Source organism: Protomyctophum parallelum (assembly GCF_964188405.1).
Source record: "Protomyctophum parallelum genome assembly, chromosome: 3".
Lineage (NCBI taxonomy): Eukaryota > Metazoa > Chordata > Actinopteri > Myctophiformes > Myctophidae > Protomyctophum > Protomyctophum parallelum.
This window is the reverse complement of record NC_139698.1, coordinates 14,393,166-14,408,583: the sequence shown is the minus strand read 5'-3', so window position 1 is coordinate 14,408,583 and position 15,418 is coordinate 14,393,166. Positions and strand designations below refer to the sequence as shown.

The 15,418-nt window shown below is 43.8% G+C and overlaps 2 protein-coding genes across 6 annotated transcripts in view; both read right to left on the bottom strand.

The window, feature by feature from the left end:
• Window positions 1–4,030: 4,030 nt before the first annotated feature.
• fzd1 (frizzled class receptor 1) lies at window positions 4,031–9,166 on the bottom strand. Its single transcript, XM_083760233.1, has one exon. It carries the CDS (start codon window positions 8,380–8,382, stop codon window positions 6,706–6,708), a length of 1,677 nt encoding a protein of 558 aa, XP_083616359.1. The 5' UTR covers window positions 8,383–9,166; the 3' UTR covers window positions 4,031–6,705.
• A 2,645-nt stretch (window positions 9,167–11,811) lies between these two features.
• cdk14 (cyclin dependent kinase 14) overlaps window positions 11,812–15,418 on the bottom strand; it is a 276,173-nt gene continuing 272,566 nt past the window's right edge. For all 5 annotated transcript variants that reach the window (XM_083761515.1, XM_083761516.1, XM_083761517.1 and 2 more), the window contains one exon: window positions 11,812–15,418. This exon is cut by the window's right edge and continues 3,215 nt beyond it. The gene's annotated coding sequence lies outside the window, so the exon portion shown is untranslated.

Here is a 15,418-nt window from a genome sequence, read left to right as displayed (position 1 = left end):
GTGAAATGGACCTGAATGAGTATATAGGCTACTCTTACTTGATGTACTTTAAGTATATTTTAGCACCAATAGTTTTGGCAGTTCCCAAGTCCCATTAAGTTCTCCTAACCATATTTCTGCACACTTCCATTTCTCTTTTTTTCTAGTGTGCTGCCTCACATGAAACCACCAACTCTCCACAGAGCCAAATCCACAATTTAATAAAATTCCATTACACTGCAGTTCTCTCATGGATACTGAACTTGCAGTTAGCAAGATGGTTCTCACACTCGCTCAAACAGCTTACAGTATGTGAGATTTTATAGTACATAAAAATATTGCCACTGTCCAATAGAATTTGGCACTGATTAGGCCCCCTAATAAATCAGCGGTTTAATACCAAAAAGCTAATCTAACTCACAGCATGTGGGGTGTGCCTTGAGATTATGTCTTGCCCATTTTACGTGCCTTGGGCAAGACATAATGCCCAAGGCACGCCCCCCACCCGAGGTCTGTTGGAGAACTAATAAAAAACATATGGTAGCAGTAGCGACATTGCTGATATAAAATTAAACTGAAAGAGATGGAGCACACCAAGCTATAGTGCTAGCTATTTCATCCAGTTTGGATGGACACAGCAGCAGAATCCAAGCGCACAGGCAGAACCAAGTTTGTGCACTTTTTGACATCCACAAATGGCTTCAAACCGTTCCATTCACATTTAAATGCATTGGCAGAATCCGCCCTAGGTAGAATATATGTGCGGTGTGACAAGTAGCCTACATTTTGAATTGAAGAGTTTTACTTCTAACAGAGCATTTCTACCTTGTGGTATTAATAGAGTAGTAAGTAGAACATGTGAGTACTTCTTCCAACACTGGTGGACAGCTACTAGCCAGTTAGCTCTTAGCATTCTTCTTTACGACATGCAGAAGAGCACCCTGAGGAGACACAGAGTGGAGTGGAGGCCGTCTGACAAAAGGCAGGTCTCCAAACGCCCACTAGCAATAAAAATTCTTAAGTGACAGTTTGACAGCGAAAGAACCACAGGTTTTCATAACACAGCCGGGTAAACATGTGACATCATTAAAAAGGTGACCCGTATAGACTAATACTGCGTGTCCCCCCAGAGGGTCCTCAGAAAAGGAGTTAACATAGCATTGCAATCTTTCTAACCACGTTATCCAGTTATACGTTGGCTATACTCAAATATAGCAGATCTACAAGCTCACATGCAGCCACTATTCTTGAAGATGTTTTGAAAAAAGTCGGAAATGTTTTGACACTTAAATTGGATGTTATTTTTAGATAGCCTACATCTTTCTCTGGGGGGGGGATGCATGGTCCCTGCAGGCACAAAACCTTTCCAGATGGGGGGGGGGGGGGTCCTTGACACAAAAGGGTTTGAGAACTATTGATGGGAATTAAGTGCATGCATAGAAAATAATAAATAAATATGACTAACCTTTACAATACAGGGGTTACAGTACAGCTCAATATGGAGACGAACCATCATCCCTGCTGGCCCTTGCTGCTGGGGGGGATTCCATCCAGAGCAGGGTCGTTGGGTCACAGCCAGGGTGCAGTAGGGTGACAACACAAACCTTCCTGTTGAACCTGGAACATACTGAGTGAATATAACACCGTGAAGACAGACCATCTGTCTGTTTGGAAGGCATGCGTCTGTTTGGAATGCAGTGTTTGCATGGGGGGGGGACGTGCCGCAGATTACTTTGATAATATTTAGAATTTATTAACGTCACTTCAGTTTAACCACTTATAGAGTCTTAGACCCTCTGTTCTTAGTCAAAACAGACCCGTGTGCGTTCTTTTTCAGCATACAGTGACGCGTTGTGAGCTTGTAGATCTGCTATTTTTTGGTGAATGTTCCCCCCAGAACAGGAATGCTGGGATTTGAGAGGTTAAACTCAAGAGTTTTCCTCATTGTTTTAGAATAGCCAACATATTAATGCATAAATATTTTGCCGGGGACCCCCTAGAACCGCTCCAAGGAGCCCTGGCGGACCCCAGACCCTACATTGAGAACCACTGGTCTAGGGGTGACCAAACCAGGACCCTTAAATCTCTCAAATCAGATTTAAAAAAAAAACCTGATCTACAAGCTCACAAAGCATTAGGTCTTCCATTTTCATATCTTTTGAAAAAATGTCCCCCCCATCTGGTGTTTTCATGCAGGATGTGGACCTATTACTTTAGCACTTAGCACACCTTGTGACTGCACCTCTCAACAGAAAACAACATCTATTTTAACTGTGGTAAAAACTGGGACAAACCAGTTTTAAGAGACATTTGTCAGGACTCAGGAGGGACACCAACATGACAGTTTTAAGACCGTTTTAACACAAAAATGGACAAATTGTCAAATAAGAAATAAGAAATAAGAAAGAGGAAATATTGTGAAGATAAGATCTACAAGCTTGGCTCTTTTCACAACATTTATCTGTGGAACCGAGTCAAACAAAATGTAATGCCTACATTTCCAAGTGCTTGTCAGGGTGGGGGGTCCCCAGTTCATAAATATGGTTATTTTGTGCAGTCGCCGCAAGAAAGGTTTGGAAAGCCTCGCTTTATGGAGTGCAATACAAAAACAGGTTCCTGTTGAACCTGTGTAATAATACATAGTGAGTGAACATAACACCATGAGACAGGCCATGTCCCACCATATCAACTTCGCTCTCCCCAGTCCCCAAACAAAGCCATGCAGTGTTTCACAGCACTCTTATGCATAAACGGGCCATATCAATTTCACAGTTCAAAAGGCTACAGAGGGGGCCAAAAAGCTGCAATGTATTTACAAAAGCAAGGGGGCCAACAGCCGCGGGTGTGACCCGTACTATAAGGAGACAAGTGAACAATGACAATGGCAGCTGACCCATGTGTGACTGCAGTCAGACGAGAGGTCAACGGTCTATTTTAAGAGTGCCTGCATAGTCTCTCTGGGGGATTTTAGAGAGCATTCCATCACTGGTGGATGAAGAGGTACACTTTACTTATATTTTTTAATTATTGTTTTTACTGGGACACACTTTTCAATGTCATCTTCATATCATTGGTCTTCAAATGTAGGTTATAACTCATAAGAATTAAACAATTCCGTTTGCTCACTCTGCGCCTCATTGACATCTTCATCAATGGGTATTCTAAATAGAGAGCCTTTATCTCTTCCTGAAATATAAGCCATTTACCAATGATGATGTCACTGGCTGGCAGGTTTGGCAACTGTCCACATAACAGCCCTCCTCCGAGACACAGTGAGTGGACACAATTAGTTACTGTAGGACAGGAGGACCAATTATAGGTTCGAAAATGTGGCAATATCTAGTAAAAGCATTGTATTCAAATGTTTACTTTACCAAAAGTACAAAAGTAATGCCACCAAAATATACTTAAAGTACCAACACAATTGTTTAAAAATTTGTTGTTTTAAAAATAGATCTACAAGCTCACAACGCACAACTATAAAATAGGAAGTGGTAAATGCATGTTTTGTATTTATGGAGGAAAGCACATAAAAAAAGACAAGAATACTCAAGTTGAATGTACTGTAAAACTGTAGTTAAGAACTGTACTTGAGTAAATGTACTTAGTTACTTTCCACCACTGGTTTAGAATGTATTCCAACAATGCAAGAAAGACTCCCACCGACCACACATTTAGCTAAAGTGCTGCATTTGATTAGCCAACAAAATATGGAGCGAGAAAACTGCAAAGTTTGTATTTTTCAAAACAGGCCGTGTATAAAAAAGGTAAAAAGAAAAAAACGTGACAAAAGCCACTTCTCTTTGTCTATTGGTTCCAGTTTCCTGCCCTGTGCTGGATTATTAAAAACAGCACACACATTAAAAAGAGGCCCGGGATCAGCTGTCAACACAATTCATTTTGCCACAAAACACAAGACTTTTTTTCCTTTTCTTCAGAAAGCCACATGGACAGTTTGTGCAATGGTGGGATTTTTATTCTCATAAAGTAATCAGTGTGGGATATATAAGACTGCTTTTTTTCTATAAATATAAAGGTTCTTTTTTCATATATATAACAAATGCAAAGGAACAGATTTGAAAAGCCATGACGGTATTGCAACAGAGCCATCGAAACATTTTTTGTGGAGTAGATCAACGTGAAAAAGCACCATGCGGAAAACTGGGCAAGAACAAACAAAAGTAGCATGTGTGAGAGCACAGAGCAGTGCTGGAACAAAGTATAAATACTCCTGGTCAAATATTACTCCACTACAACAAGTCAAAGTTGCTCAGTCAAATTTGTACTCAAGTTAAAGTACAGAAGTATTCAAAAAGTACAAATTCCAAAAGTATATAGCTTTTCTGTTTAATATTAAATGCAGTTCTGTATTAAAATGTAGATATTCTCCAAATCAATTCAGTACTCAAGTAAATATGCGTGTGTGTGTGTGTGTGTGTGTGTGTGTGTGTGGGGGGGGGGGGTCCTCAATCCAGCCCTGAAGGGGAATCTGTAGGAAATTCAATAACAAGGCGTTTTCTTGCATTAGTGCACAATAGAATAGACACAAGCTAGTATCTGGGTACAGGTCAGGCCTGTTCTGTCCCCAGCACCATCAGGCATATCTGATGAGGCTCAGCATTGTTTGGGATGGAGAGAGAAAACAGACAGACAGACAGACAGACAGACAGACAGACAGAGAGAGAGAGAGAGAGAGAGAGAGAGAGAGAGAGAGAGAGAGAGAATTGCTCACAGCCAGCCATCAGGACAATGCAATTATGCCGTAATTCAATTAGCACAGCAGTGATCATCACCGTTTCAAACGATGACAAATTGCTCCGTCTACAAAGTGTATCCCTTTCACAGCCATGCCCTACATAGTTCACTCTACAGGTTTGGAAAATCTGACTCACCCAACGAGAGATGGTAAAATGTCAGTCAGACGGAGAAACAAAAAAACCCCCAAACAAAGCTAAAACTTTCCATCAGTTTTTCCTTCTTTCTGTAGGAAATCTGACAAGTGTCTAACACTGTAGCCAGTTGGGTAACAGATTTAGATATAAGTCCCGTATAGGCCTATAATATAGTGTGACTGGGCTTATTTATGTTTTTATGTTCTTTAGCTAAGTATAGGGTTGCAGTTAGTGTGTGAAGGAGGCTGGCTGCAGTCCATTAGGGTGCATGCTTGGTATTTCAGCTGTCTGTGCTAGTGAGCCTGTGCAGCTGATTCCTGTTTGCCCCCCAATTCTCAGCTTTGTTTTTCCTTCCACATGAGAAGATCAACAAAACATTTGGCCACCGACTGAATTAGCAGGCACTCAAGATTGTTTCTTTTTTTAAACCGTGTTTTTTTTTTGGGAGGGCATTGTGAAAAATGTCAGAGTGGGTGGATTTGAACTAACCAAGATACAACCTGATCAATGTGAACTCTTGCGGCTCAAAGACTCTTAATTGTTGGCACGGTTAATGTTAACCCCTCCCCATCATCAATGCACAAACATCCACACAGTCAAATCAGCCTTAGTTAAAAAGGAAAATGTCACAGATGATTTTCAACCTAAATCCTGCTGCTCTGGTGTGAAATTAATAACATATTGTGTGGCAACAAATGGTGTATTTCTGCAATTAAATTACAGTAATAGACTCGACAATGACGTGAAACAAGGCGTTTGACGTCATAATTTCGCGACATTAACATTTCTTAGAAAGACACAGAAGACAGCATATTTCAGAACTATAGTATTAATCTCCTCACACCAACCAGAGCAAAAGGATTTTGCCCTCAATTTGAGTTTGAATGGTTCCATGCGTACGCTCTCAGAGTCAAATTAACACAAGAGGATTCTTGAGGACGATTTATACTTTGTTGTGTGCCGGTGCCGCGTGCAGATACACAAGCATATCTGCTTGTGTATCTGGAGCATATCTGGAGCACGACACCGGCAAACAACTGAGCATAAATGAGGCTTAACTGTATACCTCCTCCACAAAAAGTGGTCCCCTTCTTTAACCAGTCCAACCTTACAGGCATGTAGATGCTGTGCTGCTGTACAGTAGTCGTGGACTAGACGTACTGTACAGGCCATAATAACAGAGCATGAGGAAGCACTTGCCTTTCATGGGACTTTTTTTTGCCTTAGAATAGGCCCAATGTTCAACACACACACACACACACACACACACACACACACACACACACACACACACACAGGCTGGCAGTCCACTGATCAAAGCCATGAACAATCTTCTCGCAGTGGTGTCCAGAAGCTAAGTGAGGTCACAAGACCTCCACATCCGTTACTTAAAATGCTCGGCTGGTTCGCTGTCGTGGCGATGGTTGCAATTCCGTTATGTCCCAAAGTATGGAGAAAAAGAAAAAAGGGTTTGTTGTAGTTTTTTTTAAACAAACTTTTTTTGTTCTTTAAATACAAATATATACTTACAAAAAAATCTCACAAAAAAATGTTTATGTACATTTAAAAATGTCATATTACCAACCAAGTGTCTCTGGTAAGTCCCGAGGGGGAAAAAAAACAAACAATAAAAAAGGATTATCATTCAGTCTGTCAATGAACTAAGTCTGTTGCGTTTGTTTGTATGTAGCCTACTCTGTGTGTGTGTGTGTGTGTGTGTGTGTGTGTGTGTGTGTGTGTGTGTGTGTGCCCGCGCGCACGCACACACGTGCTCTCTGTGTGTGGGCCATGGTTGCAGTTTTTGTTGTTGCTGTTTTTTTTTTTTTGCGTGAGATCACACCGTGGTCTCGCCCTGTTTACTGTTGGCCAGTCTCGTGTAAAACCTCCTCCAGGAGTTAAGGGTCTTGCCCGACCAGATCCAGAACCCGGACGTGATGCCCACGATCAGCGTCATGAGGTACTTTATCATGAAGACGGTGAAGTCCGGGCTCATGTTGGGGTGGTTCTGCACGGGACAGGGCACGGCATACGTCTTGCACGTCTGGCTGACCCACGTGCGCTCCCACTGCTCGCGGAACGCCTGCTCGTAGAAGTAGCAGGCGATGACGATGGTGGCCGGCACTGTGTACAGCACGCTGAAGATGCCGATGCGCACCATCAGCTTCTCCAGCTTCTCCGTCTTGGTGCCGTCGTGCTTCATGATGGTGCGGATGCGGAAGAGCGACACGAAGCCCGCCAGCAGGAAGGACGTGCCGATGAAGAGGTAGACGAAGAGCGGCGCCAGCACGAAGCCGCGCAGCGCGTCCACGCTGTTGACGCCCACGAAGCACACGCCGCTCAGCACGTCGCCGTCCACCTGGCCCACCGCCAGGATGGTGATGGTCTTGATGGCGGGCACCGCCCACGCCGCCAGGTGGAAGTACTGCGAGTTGGCCTCGATGGCCTCGTGGCCCCACTTCATGCCCGCCGCCAGGAACCAGGTGAGCGCCAGGATCACCCACCAGATGGAGCTGGCCATGCTGAAGAAGTACAGCATCATGAAGAGGATGGTGCAGCCCTCCTTCTTGGTGCCTTGCACCACCGTCCGGATGTCGTTGTCGAAGCGGTCGTTGCACACCACCTTGTCCTCCAGCAGGAACCCGGCGATGTACGCCACGGACACCATGGTGTAGCAGCCAGAGAGGAAGATGATGGGCCGCTCTGGGTAGCTGAAGCGCTTCATGTCCACCAGATACGTGAGCACCGTGAACAAGGTGGAGGCACAGCACAACACGGACCATATGCCTATCCATATCCTGGCGAATTTCAACTCCTCCTCGCTGAAGTACATCATTCCGTGGGTTTTCTTGGGCTCGCAGGGCGCGCCGCAGTCCTCCTGGCCGAGGAAGCGGTAGTTCAGATAGGGCGGCACTTTGAGCGAGGTCGGACACTTGAACTGTCCCTTTCGGCAGTGCGGCGACATGCACTGCGGCGCCTCGGTGACGTCGGGCGTCGGGTGGGTCGGGGCGCTCTTGTCCGACATGTTCTGCCCGACGCACAGGTGCTCGCCGCCGTGCACCGGGAACGAATCGCACGCCAGGCTGTCCGGCCACTGGAAGCCGAACTTGTTCATGAGCGCCTCGCAGCCCTGACGGGCTCGCTCGCACAGCGAGCGGCACGGCGGCAGCGCCTTCTCGATCACCGTGCACACGGGCGCGTACATGGAGCACAGGAAAAACTTCAGGTCCGGCGAGCACTGCACTTTGACGAGCGGGTAGAACTGGTGCACCTCCAGGCCGGCGTCCTCCTGGTTGGTGTGGCCCAGCAGGTTGGGCATGATGGTCTCGTTGTAGGCGATGTCCGTGCACAGCGGGATGGAGATGGGCTGGCAGAAGCCGTGGTCCGGCACCGACATGCCCCGGTCGCTGCTGTACTGGCCGCTCACGGCCGCGGTCAGACACACGCAGAACAGCACAAACACGCGAGGGAGTTTATTGTTGTAATCCATAGTAAAGAGACAAGCCACGGCCATGGCCAGCCGGTCCAACCAACCAAACACCACACTTTGCGATTTTCTTCCCCCAAAAGAACTCTCGCTCTCTCTGCGAGGTGTTAGGTGTATACTTCCCCGAATAGATCACTCTCTCGCTCTCGCTCTTTGTTGGATGTCTCACAAACGTAGCGATATACTTCCACACGGGGGGAAATCCTCAGTAATCTTGCTTATAGTTTTACCTTCTACGCGTGGAAATGAAAGATCCGCCGATTGTAATCCCGAACTTCTGGGTCGCGTACAGGTCGTAAATAATCCACAGCATACGTAGAACGCATAGGTAAACAGTGTACAGAGCAGACTCGCTCCTGAGTCCTCATGAAGCTCTCTTCTCGTCTCTTTCTCCCCCAGACAGACAGACAGTGGTGTTGTGCGCTGCTCTGCTGCTGTTCAAACCTGTTTCCAGGCGCCCTGCTGTCTCTGGGAAGCCAATATACTGGCCTGGTTGTGCTTCGTCGTACGGGCGGTGCCGCGCCGGGGCGAGCACTAGCCGATCTGCAAGCCCTACAACGCGTTGCCGACGCGTGCAAGCATGGTTTGTAGATCTGGGGTTATGTTCGCCCGCGCGGCACCGTCACACCGACGAAGGGTAAATCAGCCTCTCTCCTTCATATGGAAAAAAGGGTGGGACTAAAAAACAGATGGTTGAGATTTTTTTTAGGGAAGGTCCGCATCTTTTACCGTTTAACGTGTACGTGGAATATGTTATGTAGCATTGTTTTTGTTTTAATGAATAATTTAACTTTTACACCTTTTACACCTTTTGTGTAGGCTACTCTAAAAATGATAGAACACATTACATTTGATCTTTGCTGTGCCACAAGATTAAAAAATAAATCCCAAACCGTTCCCATTATAATTAAGTTAAACCACAAGCACACACTTTTTTGCTTTAAAAATAATTATAACAACAATAATAATTCATGTAATTAATATAAATATACACATGGCACGCACACACACACACAGTATATAAAATATATATGTCATTGTTTAGAGGAAATAATCAGTGGTAGTAAATGGCTTCTATATATCTTTCAACAATACAGCATTATGGCCCATGTGAGCCACTGGGGACAGTCAGGGATGAAAGTTATGTGTCTCTGTGAGTCCCCAGGGAGGTGGGATCTCTCTCTCTCTCTCTCTCTCTCTCTCTCTCTCTCTCTCTCTCTCTCACACACACACACACACACACACACACACACACACACACACACACACACACACACACACACACACACACACACACACACACACACACACACACACACACACACGAAGACACACACACACACACACACACACACACACACACACACACACACACACACACACACACACACACACACACACACACACACACACACACACACACACACACACACACACACACACACACACACACAGGAAGACACACAACTGGGAGCTCACCAGGACACAATCTGACTACTGGGGTCTGTCACCTTTCCATGTCTTTTATCTGTACATGCAGAGCACTGTGTGAACTCACATAACTAATGGCTGCAAGGCCAATTATATGGCACCCATTTAGGCTATTTTATTATATATTGTTGCTCTCGGGCAGAAACCTATAGCTAGCCTATATATATTCTTGCTCGTTGTGTTTTTTCGGAAATGAATGCCCCTAGCTGGATCATACTACAGCGTCACACAATTGTTGATCTGCTACTTTTGTCATTTTTTAATATGAATCCTGAAAAGCAAGTAAGTTTTGGACATATGAGGTTTTGCACCCGACAGTTGTTCTAGCTCGAGGTGGCGCAGGGTTTAAGTACCTACTGATCACACACCACGGTGAATCTGGCATGGGACGAGGTAGCTGCATGCACCTGTCAACAGGGAATGTTGAACGGGAGGAGTACAGGACAAAGGTTAAAAGTCCTCCTGGTGGGGCCTCCTCACTGTAAGGTGAGCCACGGACTAGCGGGTACACAACAACAGTGGGTAAGACATGTGAGGTATTATTTGGCATTACAGGCAAAAGGGTGTCAAAATAATTGGCTACTGTAAAAATGGAGTGAAATTGCATTGTGCTCTGTTGTGGATAGTATTATCAAGATTATCTTTTCAAGTAATACAGAAGCAAAGGGTTGTCCATCATTTGAGCTAATGTAGGCCTAATAACTCTAATGAGACTTTTTTGGAGAGTATTTTATTAATATGGCAACACCCAGTGGCAGTGAGTATATAAACCGACAAGTACAGTAGGTAAAAAACAGACGATCCCTAATTCAGCCTCGCTTTCCAACTGGCACTGAAGTATGTCTGTTGGAGGATGGAGAAAGGCAGAAACTGTGTAATGTATACTGACAGAGGAATGCTGGAAGATTTGGTTCCTCGCGCTGCACCCAGGAGAGAGGGATAAAGCCTAGAAAACCACTTGTGTTACCAGAATGTCTTGCTTATTCACTTTTATCTACGTTGCCCAGTGGGCATTAGGTTGATGAAGTTGTCAAGAAGACAAATGGGGTTTCAAGTAGGCCTAAGTATTCATTCCATACGGTTGTCGTATAGATAGATAAATAAAAAATAAAACACTATCAACTTTCTTCCACTCCATTGCAGGGATAATGTCTAATTTATGCTCCGTTGTGCGATGAAGTATAAATGGGGCTTTAGTGTGGAAACAAACACACCGGAGGAATTTATGAGGCCATATAGTCAGCGAGGACTGTAGGGTTACTTACACAATGTGACATGTCATACACCCCTCACAATAAATACTGTACTGCATGGTTATTATAATGTCATTAGTGCTGATCCGGAAAGAAAGAGTCAAGTAAAATAATATTCTCTAACACTCCCACAGGATTACGAGCAGTGGTGGATACAGTAACACAGTACATTCACCTTAAGTAAAGTTCTTTGACCAGATTTACTTTATTTGAGTATTTTAATTTTGGGGATATTTATGGCTTTCACTCCACATTTCAAAGACAAATATTGTACTTTTGTCTCCATTCTATTTCTAGGAGGAGACCCCCTGGAATCCAGACTTACAAAAGTACAATTAAGCAATAACCAAATGCCTGCATCCCAATACAATAAAGAGAAAATGCAATTGTTGTAATTTTGACATTTGCATACTGAAGTACTTTTAAAAGCATGTGCTTTTGAATACTTCAGTACTTTACAAGCACGAATACAAATTTGACAGAGCAACTTTCACTTGAGTAATATGCTGTATGGCCATGCACGTCTATTTGACTGGGTTGAGTGCTTTGTCCAAGGTTTAAGTGGTTATGCATTAGTGTTGAGCTGGAAACAAATAGTCTAGTAGAATCTTCTTTTGTTTTTAATACACCCACAGAAATGCAAGAAAGGGAGAGAGAACAGAAACATGAGTTTAACTTGAACATGCTTAATAAAAAGAACACACGCCAGCTGAAGCGTTTATAAACTTTTATTTCAGGTAAAACAACAATAAAACAACATTTACAGAAGGACATTACATCTTCCATAATAACATTACATACAGGTTGTAACAAATAATGCAACAGCTATTTCTACTATACTATATTGTTGTTTTCTTTTCTTTTCCTTTTTTTGTCACTTTATGAAGTGACCAGCAAACACTTCTGTTTTCCATATACCACTTGTGAAAAGGATGTCTTTTTCAGTGCATCATACAAAAAAGAGATAATAATGCAAGTGAAGCTTTTTTTTTTCTTTCTTTTTTTTTACTTTAAAAACTTGAAAACACAGAGCTTCAGTGTTCAGCAGAGCGAGGATGCGCGTTGGATCCCAAATGCCTTTTTTTTTCCTTTTTTCTTCCAACCTAGATATACTTCATGTCTACACAATTAGGAAACTGACAAGGCCAAAAAATATATGTGTTTGTATATTATATATGAATTCTCTCTTTGATAGAGTTAAGGGGACATTCGTGACCCTGTATGCAAATAAAGTAGAAGCGTCACTACATCTTAAGGGTGAATTATACTGGAGTTGAACGCCATCTGTCAAGCCCCCCAAAATAGCTGATTGACGATCTGTAGATCAGTTACTTTCAGGACTCTATATGGCGCAAGTATACAGCATTAATTAACGGTGTCCACCCTCTTGTTATATAGCCTACAGTCTAGCACGGCTTGTAACAAAGGATGCAAAATGATTCAATATTGTTTATTTGAACAATGATTTTCATGTCCCCGGTTCATTATTCTTTATATACGGTATATATGTGTGTATTTTTTTTTATATATTTTCTTTCAACAACTCAATGCTATATTTCATGTATGAACCAGTGACATAATAATGTCATAATTGTTTCTTACTCACCATCACAGTGCTAAATGTGCAATTTTCCTACTTTTATCCTATAGCTCTGGTCCTTAGCGTTAGCGAGTTCTCGCTAATGGTATGCAAGCGACTATGCATTTCCTCATTGCCCAATGATTGCCCAGGTTGTCGATGTCTACCAATGTCTAAATTGTAGTAAAAATTTAGAATATAATTTTGTTACTCAACTTTGATTCACTCAACAATGCCACCTACGAATGCGGTCAATAGAAAAATGCCATTGAAAAAAGAAAAATGCCATTGACAAGATCACTAGGTGATGCTGTTAAATGAACCAAAGTTATTTTACGTGAAGTGGATTTTAGGCAACGGTCACACCTGCACGCTGTTTGCAGGCTGATGGACACAGGTTGTGCGCAGCCACCTGTTGTGTGCAGCCAGCACAGCCTTAAAAAAACAACAAGGCTTTCTGTCATGACGTCCACCTTCGACTCATCTGATTGGAAAGAGGGGGAAAGCAGCAACGGTCTCGAGCATTTATCTGCTTCAAATAGACCTTTTCTGCAATGCCAACAAAACGCTCCATTCACACTGAAAACCATTGCAAAAAGTCGGACCTATAGGCCGTCTTTTTGGTGTGGGCCTAGCCTTACACACTTAGGTAGGGTTTTGAGAGGCTTCCCACTGTGGAGAAAATACTATTAACACCACAAAACCACATTTGCTTTTATTTTTACAGTATAGACATCGGTAGTCATCAAACACCTGATCAATGAGTAAATGCATAGTCCCTCGCATATGCTGATATGGACCAGAGCTACTTCCCTCACAAAGGTTTTTTTTCCTTACCCTCCACAGATCTCCACTTCAATTCTCAAAGGGGACTTATTTGAAGAACGTTCAAGTTCATAAGGGACCGTAGTGCTTTCAGGAACTCCACCCACGCACGATTAAAAAATATATGTTTTCATACCATATTGCAGGCGGCAGAGTCTGCTTCAGGGAGAGAAGTGAAGTTGGGGTGGCATGTGTGCGTGTGTGCGTGCATGCGTGTGTGATAGGGGGAGGGGGGATGTTTGGGGAAAAAATAAGCAACATGATGTCACACAAGAGGCATGTACAAGGAAAAACTTATCAAAAATAATTATTCTGCTTCTAATACCGCCTGCAATCCCTTAAAAGCCTCATGAGGCTGGGCCATCTCAGTACAGCTCCCATGGTATTAACCCGCTTCTGTCACATTACAGACTAACTCTCCTCCCTGGCTGGTACCACACAATGTCAGTCCTAGAACACTGGAAAGCTGCTGTGAGATCCCGTCAAACACTACTTCCAGCGAGACTACTACACTTTCTCACTCTCAGGTAGTACCCTTAGTGACGGCTTGCGGCAACATCGGACCATCCGTCAATATCTGAGGTGACGGGAGCCCCCCTACCTCCTCCGTCACGCCATTTTTACAATGGTCCAGCCAGATTCCACCCACACTGTTATGCGGAAGTGCTGTTCTTGACCCCAACTCATAAAGCACGGTCCCAAAGGCTTGAGTCCGTTTCAGACCACTCAGCAGTCATTGCTGTTCGAGTTGCGCACAGATAGGCACAGTATCGTGAGTGAACGGGTCCTCGTCAACCCGTGGCGTCGTAGGGAGTCCCCTCACGTCAAACACTGATGGACGGGCGAATATGGCCCAACTCGTCGTCACCCGTTCACGTGTGTGAGAATGTGTTGAACGATGGGAAGGGCGGGCAAATATTTACAGTCAAAAGGAAGGCTGATTTTCTGTGCGCATCAGGAAAAGCTATAGGACAGATTATTTGCTAAGGGCTATGCAGGTGCAATAAAAGTGACCATTATATATTGGAATGTAGGGCAAATTGATTTCTTGAAAAAAGTGCATTCTCAAAAAAGCTAACGGGGGGAAGATTTAACGCACAATTCCTTGCAGTTGTTTGCTTTTTGTCTTCTGGACTCAGTATGACCGCCACTTTAAAGCTACGTTCAAACTAAGGCTGCAGTTATCGATTATTTTGATACTATTAATAACTATTGTTACTATTTCGATGAATCGACTAATCGAATAGCCTAATTGAAAATAGCTGATCTAAAGCTCACACAGCTGGTCGGACGGATGGACACCTCTTCCGAGTGCAGTCGAATATACAATGTGCTGTGTCAAAGCTTTCTACCCATGAGGCTTGGTGTCTCTCCTCCATTTGTTCCCACCACCATGCCTGGCCGCAACAGCATGCGAGGCCCAGTACAGGGTATACAGGGCGGACATATTTTCAGTCCCTGCACCTGCTGTGAGTCTGTCTAGACGTGTGCGGGCGGGACAACTCCCGTGAGAACGTGTGCGTGTGTGCCACTTGGCCAAAACAACCTTGTGAGGGTTTAAGAGAGTGAGGGTTTAGTGCATTGTCCACAGTGTTCAGCTGTCCACCATGTCTGATATTGTCACTGTCGGGCAGAAACCTTGTATCTCCTTTTATCTATCTTTTTTTATTTATGTACTGTATGTTTTATTTACTTACTATATTTCATTGTATGTCTGTGTCACACATAACTAGCAAAAAGAAACAGCCAATCTACAAGCTTCACAAGCTTGTTGTCTCAAGAGTGTGGCTTAAGACATTTTTGTGGGCTGTCACATTGGTCTTGCGACTTAGGCCAAAATAGGTCAAAATAGAAACAACAACAACATTATTTGGCCATTTAATCCTCTTATGTTACATAACTGACAGACGTGACA